The sequence below is a fragment of the Nyctereutes procyonoides genome, unplaced genomic scaffold (genome assembly GCF_905146905.1).
Source record: "Nyctereutes procyonoides isolate TBG_1078 unplaced genomic scaffold, NYPRO_anot_genome, whole genome shotgun sequence".
In the NCBI taxonomy this organism is placed as follows: Eukaryota; Metazoa; Chordata; class Mammalia; order Carnivora; family Canidae; genus Nyctereutes; species Nyctereutes procyonoides.
The window spans coordinates 13,453,171-13,463,879 of NW_026575146.1; the positions used below are offsets into that span (position 1 = coordinate 13,453,171).

The 10,709-nt window shown below is 46.8% G+C and overlaps 1 protein-coding gene across 4 annotated transcripts in view; it reads left to right on the forward strand.

The window, feature by feature from the left end:
• Positions 1–10,153, forward strand: part of ZDHHC14 (zinc finger DHHC-type palmitoyltransferase 14) — a 270,851-nt gene extending 260,698 nt beyond the window's left edge. For 2 of the 4 annotated variants that reach the window (XM_055310316.1, XM_055310317.1), the window contains exon 9: positions 8,895–10,153. In XM_055310316.1, the coding sequence (XP_055166291.1) occupies positions 8,895–9,293 (399 nt within the window). In that variant the 3' untranslated portion in view covers positions 9,294–10,153. The remainder of the gene's footprint in view (positions 1–8,894) is intronic. The other 2 variants (XM_055310318.1, XM_055310319.1) reach the window with 1 other exon arrangement.
• The last annotated feature ends 556 nt before the right edge of the window (positions 10,154–10,709 follow it).

Sequence of the window (10,709 nt, forward strand, 5' to 3'; positions counted from 1 at the left end):
CACCCCAACGAAGACCACCACAAACTGAGCCAACACATCAGGACCAGCAGTGCTTGGCCAGAAAGAACCCTGATCCCTGTAGGTTTTCTAGTATCCAATGCAGCAGTGGCCATCCCAGCACTTCCCTTCTGCTCTTTTTTAAACATGCATTATCACTAAGAGCAATCTGTCTACAAGCAATGCACCATCTTCCTTTTTATTTTCTTTCATTAATTGGATATAATTAGAGCTTAGGATGAATTAAAAAAAGGTTCTTGTGTCCCAATCCCCAATTAGATATGAAAACTGGCTTTAAATCTTTTAAATTGAATTTAAATCACAAGGTGAATTTCAGGCAGGTCTAAAAGTGGAACCAAGTGTATTTAATACAGAATTATACCATAGTCAAGTGGGTCTATGCTAGGGTTTATCACTCTTTGCAATCAGCAAAGTGAGGATAATATTGATACTATTATTGCAAGGATCATCTCATTTAATCCCCACAACAACCTGCACGGGATTCCCATTTTGTAAAACATGAAACTGAGGCTTTAGAATAATGACTGGCTTGCTCCAAGTCACATAGCTAGTGGTTCAAGACCTGTTGCATTCCACTAAATCAACTTCGAAAGCCCTCCAACTGGTGTCAGCTGAACCTCTTCAGATCTGGCCCTTCCATCTGGCAACTGAGCTTCCTATAATCCAGTGGGTCTCAGCCTTGCATGCTCATTAGGATCACAACACTGATATCCTGAGCCCAGTTAAGTCAGAATCCCCAGGTGGTGGTCTAAGCATTGGCCTTGTAATGATCCTAGAGATGATTTTAATCATCAGCCAACACTGAAAAACATCACCATAGCCTTCAAATTTTCTTGAGTGCTCCAAAAGTTTGGGTTAAAAGGAATAATTCTTGAGCTATATTTTGCTTTGACACAAAGAAAGTTTCTCTTGAAAAACCTTAAGTCAGTCGGACTCAACTAAGACATGATCTGTTCAGAGAATATTCGTATTCAGATGTATGGAAGATTTTGACAGAAGGTGCTAGCAAATGAGAGGCCGGGGAGTTGTGGAACTCCCAACTAAAGTACTTGGATTCAGGCAAAGCTTTCTGGAGGAGATGACATCTGAGCCAAATATTAACCGATTAGTTACAGAGAATTAGCCACCCAGAGATGAGAGAGATGTTCCGAGCAGAGCAGGCACAGAGGCACAAGCATACATGGGGTGGACCTGCGTGCCTGTGCAGGAGCAGGAGGACTGAGTTACCAGATGTGGGTTGCAAAGCAGGTATTGGAGGGAGCTAGGGCATGAAGAGCCTTGGGTGCCTTATAACTATATTGACTGCAGAGACTGTATTCAGTGAGCAATACTAACAGATTTTTATTCGGGGTGATTGGAGGCCAGGAGGCTATATGTTGTGCAGAGGGAGGTGTGTTAATATGGAGACAGGGAAAACAGAAGACCCTCACATCAGGCTTAGCAGCAGTGGGGTTCTCTGGGACAGAGAGGTGGGTTCAGAGAAGAGGCAACCACGGTCTGGGGCTTGGAGATGGAGTGTCTGTGGAGGTCTGGGGACAAGGAGTCAGGGATGCCCCCTGTCTTTCAGCTTGGTGACGAGGTGGCCATAAAAGTCATCAATGGGAAACACAGGAGGAGGGGCAGGTTAGGGGGAAGCTGATGGTCGCGTTTGGGTGCCTGTAGATAGGGAGGGTGATGGGGATTGCCCTGGGGGTAGCTGGGAAAGCGTACAGAAGATTTGCTTCCTCGTGCTTAAGAAGGAATGACGTGGTTTGTAGAAATTCACTTTGAAATAGTAGAGATGTGAGTCACTTTTATTAGTTATCCTAGAAGAAACAGCTGAACTGGCATTTTTAAAAAACTGTGAGTTGCTCGTATTTGTCATCTATTAACCAGATTTCATCTCTCATGCTGGAAGTTTTTTTTTTTTAAATCAGCATTTATTATCTTTTCCTGACTTTCTCTCCACCAACCCCTGTCAACTCTGCCCTCACCAAGTCAAATCAAATCTCTTGATCTAATTGGACACTAGTGAGGATGCTAGAATAAAGCTAAAGATAATGAAGGGAAAAAAAGTTTTGCAAATGGACAGATTTAAGTACTCAAGGCAGCAGGGAAAGGTAGAGAGAGCTGGGTGATGGCATCACAGCCCCTGGGCTTGCATTTGCCAGTCCTGACGATGGGGGCTGGGACATCATGGGCAAGTCCCTTAATCCCAGAAGCCTCCAATTCCTAAACTGTGAAGGGAAGAAGGGGAGAGTGATGATCAGCTCCCTGGATGGTGATTGGTGCTGATGGAGACCCTGTCTGTCCCATCCTTCCAGTCCCAGTGGATAACACAGCCTGACATATAGGAAGTGCTCATTTTTTTATTATAAATTTATTTTTTATTGGTGTTCAATTTGCCAACATATAGAATAACACCCAGTGCTCATTCCATCAAGTGCCCCCGCTCAATGCCCGTCACCCAGTCACCCCCACCCCCTGCCCACCTCCCCTTCCACCACCCCTAGTTCGTTTCCCAGAGTTAGGAGTCTCTCATGTTCTGTCTAGGAGGTGCTCCTTAAACGTTCTATTGAGTGTGTATAAAAGTTGCCCTGTATGGTCTTGCTCATAGGGGTTTTGCACAATTATTTGTGTGTTCATCTCTTCATTCTGCACCTCATTCCTTCCTCTCTCCAGTTTTGTCACAGTTGCAAAAGGCTCCACCATGAATATGAAACTAGGAACCAGAGGGACAGATGGTTCAGTGATGGCCCTGGTAGCATCAAATTAATCCATGGGCCGAGAGAGACCACAGTCTACCCACTGGACACTGTGAGCAAAGTGCCTGTGTGCTTTTCCAGGGACTCTGAAAATTTTTAGGACTTGAAAACAAATGACGAGCTCTAAAACATGAAAACTACAAAATAAAAATTAATAAATGTTTCATGTCTATAAGACACATGACTATGTCAACTTCATCACTTGTTAATTTTATTAATTGAAGTTGGCATTCGTGGAAATTTTATTACACTTTAGAAGTGATTCGTGCATTGGGTTTTTCTTACTCGATAAGAATTCCCAAGCAACATGATTACATGGAAATCATTACCAATTCTAAAATAGGTGAGTTGCCCATAAATAAGTCTAAAAGTGAACTGACTTGAAGCCCCACACTCTCTCTACTTCCCTGTGCTGGTTTTGTTATGGGAAACCCAGGTTTCAACTCAGCTTACACCTGGAAGAACTCTTACTGGTCCCAAGGCTCCTACCCATCACTGACATTGCCCCCAATATATGAGAACATCTTTGGGAGAGGCTGGTTGTGAAGGTTCTAATGGAGAGAGGAAGAGACATGTTCTGTGTGGCTTCATAGCTGAAGCCAGGACCAGACGGTGGGCTTGGGATTGAATCCTGCCCAATCCAAGAAGGAGATGCCCAACACTTAGAAGCCCCCCATCCCAGCAATGTTTGGGAGAGTTAGCACCCCCGATTTGGGGTTGGGGATGGTTGTTTGATGCCTAAGTGATCTTCCCTTTACTGCAAATTCCCAAGGAATAAAATGTTAGAAAAATAACGAAGGGACATCTAAAGCATTAAAATGGGTGTGTGTGTGTGTGTGTGTGTGTGTGTAGCCTTTGTCATCTGAATGCCTGTGACATTCTGAGGAGCCATACTGAAATTACGTGCAGATAACCCCATGCCAACTAAAGACCACATTTTCATTATTCCTATCTTCCTCAATATTGGCTTTTATTATTACCTAATATTGAAGTTCCTTACATATATGCACAGTTAGGACACCCAGCTATGGCCCAGTTTTTAGTGTGTATATCTCATTTGATTGTCAAGTGATTTAAAGTACTGTATAGCATGAGGATCATCATTTATGCTTATATATGACGCTTGTAACTAAAAGATCCTTTGGGACCATGTGCTATACACCAAGATAATAACGTGGTACATGGTTGTTGAAATTTTGGGTTTTTAAGAAAATCCTCTGTTATATTTACTTAGCTTAATTTTTAAACCCCCCTTAATCCAGTATCAAAAAAGACTAAACCTAGCAGTTATGTGATTTGTTAAACTAATATTGTAGAGCTCTCCATGCATCATCTGAAAAATCTAAAATAATAGGAAAAAGAAATTATGCACACTTAAATGATAATGTTAAATAACAGAAGTAAAAGGAAGCTCTCCTCCTAACTGACATTTTAGGTGGATTTTAGGAGTTTATAGTGTTTCTGTACTGTAAATGAGCACTCATAAGACCCCAGAACACGGCTTCACTGCCAAGCAATAATAAATGATGCCCAACGCTAATACTTTTGACAGAATTGGAGCAGAAGGAATAAATAATTTCACTCACTCTTCATCTGTATACAAGACCATCTAAAAAAAACTCCCAGCTTTGCTGTTAACATCACTTAATCTGTGTGCTAAGGTTTATTTCAAACAAGAAGTCAGCTAGAGTAAAATAAAATATATCCCAACATGAGCAATTTTATTTGAAAATCTGCAGAAACAAAAAGTAAATTAGCTCTATGTATGGTGTTTTTAAATTGTAACATTAAGTGATAATGTGTGTGACATCCAAACATCTGAAACCATAAACTTCTTTGCAAGTTAAATGCCAGTACTTCATTTGGGCAGTAAATCAGCCAGCCGTCACAGTGACTTATTGCAACCACAGCAAATGCTCCAGCACCACTGCCAGTATTCATTTTATGCTGCCAACAGAAGGGTCTTTTCATAGACGCTCTTACAAGAAATCAGGTTTCTATTCCATTGGTATTCAGCACTTGGATGATTTTGACTTTTTAAATGGCAACTTCAGAGGATTCAACCTAATATTTGATAACTATGGACCTTTAAAGGGTTGTTTTGGAATGACAGCATGAGTTTCTCAATATCCTGTTTGTAGTGGAGGGATGGTCACTGCCCGATATCCAGGCACTCGGTTGGTGTTTCTTAAGATTATATAACTGGTTAGATCAATAAAATATACCTAAGGGCGGCTGGGTGTTAGTGCTGGAACATAATCCCTGCTACCAAATTGTCAGAGAAGAAAGTAAGCAGTGATGTCGCCCCCTACTGGTTGAAGAGAGGAGTCTGCACATGAAATGCCAAGAAAGCGGGCGGTGGCTTGAGAAAGGCTGAGCTAAGAGAAGAGAGAAGTGAGAAGGAAGACAAGGAGGGGAGAAGAGGAAGAAAAAAGAAGAGAGGAGAAAAAGAGACGTGGCCAAAACACTGATGAAAGGAAAAAATGGAGGGGAAAGCAGAGGAGAGGGTTGGTGAGGCCAGAAGGAAAATGAAGTAGAAAACATCAACAAGAAATGGGCAAATAAGAATCAGAAGCAGTGGCAAAAAGGAAGCAGCGTAAGAACATTGTTTCATGGGTCACCTCCACATTGACCTTGAAAATACCGGCCAAGCTCCCAACTGGGATTGCAACTATGAAGGTTATTAGCCCATCCTCCTGGGAATTGTGGCAGTGTGCAAAATGAGGGAACACTCTGACCTTTAAAAAAAAAAATTAGGTGTCTCCCAATCATTGAGTCTTTTCTAAGAAGGAGATGTTCAAAACATGTGAAGTTAATAGTATGAGAATTCTAGTCCTTGCTGTCTCCCTGGTTGGAACCCAATAAAGTCCATCATCCTATGGAGCCAATAGGAGATTTATATGGGCAAACTAGTAGAACAAAGCCTGGTCCCGGGGAACCCCCAAACAGACTTGGTCATCTGGAGGAAAACCAGTTTGAATGTGGCAAGTTTTCTTCAAAGCTATGAGTGCAGCAGGATTTTGACACTTAGGTTCATGGCCCCAGTAATCGTACTCGCTGACATCACTGCTGCAAGTTAAACTGGTGGGAAGGGATGCAAGGCAGAGAGTAGGTTAATTATTAACATGAAAGCAGTCCCTATAATGAAGGAAATATCCATAACGATCCTCAGAAAGACAGTTATCTTTTAAATAGAAGTGTAGGAGAGGTGCTTGAAGTCAGTTAACAAAAGTCAGGATTCAAAATAGTCATTTTGAACATATTTCTGAGCGACTTATATTTAGGGGTTTTTGTTTTTGTTTTAGTGAAATGGTTCAGGGTCCATTGTTTTTCATGTATTGAAGCCCTTGGGCTTTACCCCTGCTATACTGGACATCATTTTTGATAGTCCTGGCGGGGAGGCTGAACGGAGATTTGTCACTGTTTCAATGAGTTGTCAGTTTGGCCACAGGAAAACTCTGTCCACAGGAGTGGACTTAGGTTTGGAGGGGGGCTTTCTCTTTAAAAGAAAGAAAATAATATGCCAGGAACCAGGACACGGAGGGGTCCTGATCGGAAGCCTCATGGCTTCAGAGTAGACCCATCTCCAGTACGTGTGGTCTTGTTGGCGTCAGCAGTGATGTTTGTATGTAAGGCCTTGGAAGGCACATCCGTCCAATTCCACCTCGGCCTCCCCATGAACATGAACTCTCAGGAACTAATGGACCACTTCATCCCGGGAGGTTCTGGTGGGTGCCCACCCGTGGTCTCCACTGCGGGCATGCCTGCAGGGGAGTGGTCAGGGAAAAGGAACTGGGCAGTGACCTGGAGATGGAGGGGCACCTCTGTCCTCATGCTGGTGCCGCTGACCTTGGAAATCTCCAGCTCTGCCCTCTCACAGAACTCTGTAACAGTCGGTCTTGCACCGATCCCTAAAACTGAATTTGCCCATTATTTTCAATAACAGAAAGGCTTTCTGCAGGCCAACAGAGACAAGCAAATCTGATTTGCAATTTTATCTTTCCTTAAGCCAAGGGTGTTGCATAGACAGAAGGGATGAGGCAGAGGGAGGGCCCCAGGAGGGAAGACAGAACAGGATTCGGGCATCCAGGAAGGGCTGTGGCTCGCCAGCCGGCCTGCTGCACCGAGCCTCGGCAAGGGGAGGCAGTGTGCGGAGACCAAATGGTGATTTTCACAAAAGGTTCTTTGCAAAGCACAATATATCCAAAGCCCTAGGACAGTTTCCAGAAGATGAACGTTTAATCAGGAAGGCCGCTCTTGGGCAGCCCGGGTGGCTCAGCGGTTTAGCGCCGCCTTCAGCCCAGGGTGTGATCCTGGAGTCCTGGGATCGAGTCCCACGTCGGGCTGACAACCCTCTGTTCCGTCAGAACTTCCACGGACTCTCTGTCCTCTCTGAAGGCTGCACAGTGGGTCGTTCGGGCTGCTCCCCGGGTGGAGGTGGGTGACTGGTGGTGGTTCTAGGAGTTCCCTGGGCAGGGGGGCCAGTGAGGCACCTCCATTGCAAACCCGTTAGCACAGGTTCTATGGAAACTCAGGAGTTCTGAAAAAGAGGGGCGGGGATAATAAGACAAGGCACGTTTTTTAAGCACCTACTATGTGTCACATGCAGTAGCAGAAAGAGGTGGGCAGTCAAGCAAAGCCAGGCCCAAATCCCCAACCCATGCCTAGTTTTATCTGTTAAGGTCTCAAGGAGGCCAATTGTTCATTAAGCCTCAAGGTCTTCCTTTGCAAAGAGGGGAAATGTATTTGTTCTAAGAATTCTAAAGAAACTCAGCTCAGTGCCTAGCTCCTGCTTGAACCCACAGTCACACCCAGTCCTCCTCCCTGTACAAGAGCAGTTCCTGAAACTCTCAGAGGAGTTAACCGCACACTCAAGTTCAAAATCTCCGAGTGCCGCCCACGCTCCTTCTGGCTGAACCGGGCCCATGGTTCAAGGGAGGGTTACCCATCCCCCATTCCACATTCGATCAGCTGAGAATATGCTTACACCGTTCCTTTTGCCCAGTGAGTGAAGGAAAGGACATGAGGGGTAACGTGACGTAAAAACACTTAGGAGAAAAGGAAGCATCTCGTTAAATGTTGCCATTCTCTTTCACAGATTCAAAAACCACCGCTCTTGAAGCTGATGGAAATTTAGCAGTGGGGAGGTCTAGGGCTTTGTCAAAGAGTCTCATCAGACCCTGAGGGGCTTCTTTTTCTTTCTTTCTTTTCCCGGTAAAACATACATAACATAAAATTACCACGTTAGCCATTTTTCAGTGTACACTCTGGTGGTACGTCCTCGTGGTTGTGCAAAGATCGCTACCATCCACCTCCAGGACTCTTCATCTCTCAAAGCTGAGACCCTGTCCCCATGCACACTCGCTCCCTTGCTCCTTCCCCCGGGGCCCAGGCACCCACCCTTCTTTCTACTTTCCGTCTTCAGGAAGTTAACGATCCTGGGGACCACATATAAGTGCAATCATAGAATATCGGCCCATTTGTGACTGGCGTACGTCTCTTCGCATGATATCCTCAGGGTTCATCCGTGTTGTGGTGTGTGCCAAGACCTCCTTCCCTTCTACCACTCAGCAATGGTCCATCATCTGTCTACACCGCATTTTGTGTATCTGTTCATCGGTGCACAGACCCCTGCTTCCATCTTTTGACCATTGTGAATAATTGTGAATAATGCTGCTATGAGCATGGGTGTAGAGGGCCTCATATCTGTAAAACAATAGAGCAAAAGTGGTTTTCAGCATCCGAGAAACAGCCACCTGAGACAGCGATAGGTGGTAAAGCTTGTGACTCTATCCATGGGATTGTTTCTTATTTAGGTCGTGTCTGTGATCAAGGGCCAGGAGCATGGTCGCCTCTGGCTGCATGTAACTCCTGGGGCACCTGTGGGTGATTTGGACTTCCGGCGGCTCACTTAGGTGCCAGGCATTGGTGCTGGGTGTCTCCTGGTGACATGGGGCTACTGTGCATGCTCTCTGACTTGTCTGACTGCGGTGTCACTAACTCGTTTCTCTCTCTCTCTCTCTCTCTCTCTCTCTCTCGCATCCTGCCCCTCCCCGTACCCCCTTCCCCGCCCTCCCCGCTCCGTGCCCATCTCATCTCGGCCTTCTCTTTGCGGCCCCCTCTGCTCTCCAGTGCGACCAAGACCAGTGCATTCAGAGCACCAAATTCGTTTTGCAGGCCGCGGCCACGCCCCTGCTGCAGAGCGAGCCCAGCCTCACCAGCGACGAGCTGCACCTGCCCGGGAAGCCGGGCCTGGGCACGCCCTGTGCCAGCCTGACGCTCGGGCAGCCCACGCCACCCTCCTCCATGCCCAACCTCACCGCCGAGGCCGCGCTCACAGACATACTGCCTCTGAAAGAGGAGCACGTGGGCCACCAGTTCCTGACCCCCGAGGAAGCGCCCTCGCCACCCAGGCTGCTGGCGGGCAGCCCTCTGGCCCACAGCCGCACCATGCACGTGCTGGGGCTGGCCAGCCAGGACTCTCTGCACGAGGACTCGGTGCGCGGCCTGGTGAAGCTCAGCTCCGTGTGACCGCGGCGCCCGGGGGGTGGGGGGTGCAGACAGCGGGAGCCTTCCCATGACCCAGCTCCATGGTGGCGAGGACGAACTCCTGGTCCTGGGGCGTGAAAACCGCTTGGAGAGTGGAGGCTGCTCCTGGGATGGCAGAGGAGGGCGAGGCCCACATGCCTGCAACTTGCAGGCAGGTGCATCTTCCTTCCCCACCCCGACGGCTGCGAGCACGGGGGAAACAGAGAAGTGGCTGTTCCCAGGCCCCTGGCATCCGAGGGGCAGACCCAGGGAGAGAGGAGCCTGCGGGCTGCAGCCAGTCGGGGAGGAAAGGACAGTTTCCTGCTGGAGGTTCCTTGGTCCGCTCACTGCTCTCGGGACAGACACGCGGGAAGGATGAGGACAGCTGTGGCCAGACCGAAATTGCACTTACATGTTCTGCTACTACTATTTGAGATAGACATGCCATTCCATTTGTTAATTTAAAAAACAAAAACCTCAAGGGAAAAAAAAATGACCAGATCTGGATTTGCATGCCACGCTACGTCTGTTTACAGTGGTGTTGGTATTCAAAAGGAAGTGCTGCTTGCTTGCTTTCTTTCTTTCTTCTAATTTGGTGAATTTTCAAGTGCTGTTTTATGGGACGACCATGCAACACGCCAAGGCTAATGGACAATGCCATCACTCGCCAGCTTATCCAGCTTAACTTAGACAGGCGTAGGTGGCGCCCGGGCTACAGAGGGCTGCTGGGGTTGTAGCCTATCAGTTCACCTTCTGTTTAGTAGTTAGACGAGCTATTGTGTTGTACCACGCCTGCCACAGTCTCCACCTCCTTGTGTGACCAAACTTCCTGTGGACAGCCAATAAAATGACGTCCTCTGTTATTTTGGATCTGCGTACGGTTATCCTTAACAGCTCGACAACACAGTCATCTGGATGGCCTGTTGGAGAGTTGGGTTTTATTAAAGTATCCCTAGGGAGGAATGGTCCCCAAGCAGCCAAAAGTAAAATCTTTGAATGGGGGAGCAGGTGTTTTCGGGGCGATTTCTCAGGCAAGAGGGTAGCTTTCTGACAGTGGGGTTTTCTCTCTTTTTCTCTGATCATCTCTTTCTGACACAGTCTTAGCAGAATTTGCTCCACGTGAACAGATTGGCAGCCAGCAGTTCATCTACAGGAGAGAGGAGAGGGCACGCAGGATAAGGGGCCATGGTGGGGCCATCTTCTGTGTCATGTTCTTGTGTCGCCAGGGCTCAGGAAGGGCAGTGTGAGGTCCTCCTCAGATATCAGAAAATGAGGAGGAGAAATCAGCTTAAAGTTTGGGCCCCGTTCATCATCATTCTTACCCAGGCACGAAACAGAATGGAATTAAGAAAATTACCACTCCGTTCAGTTCATTTATCATCTAGAAGGGAGCTGGCTCTGTATTTAGGGAATAAGTCA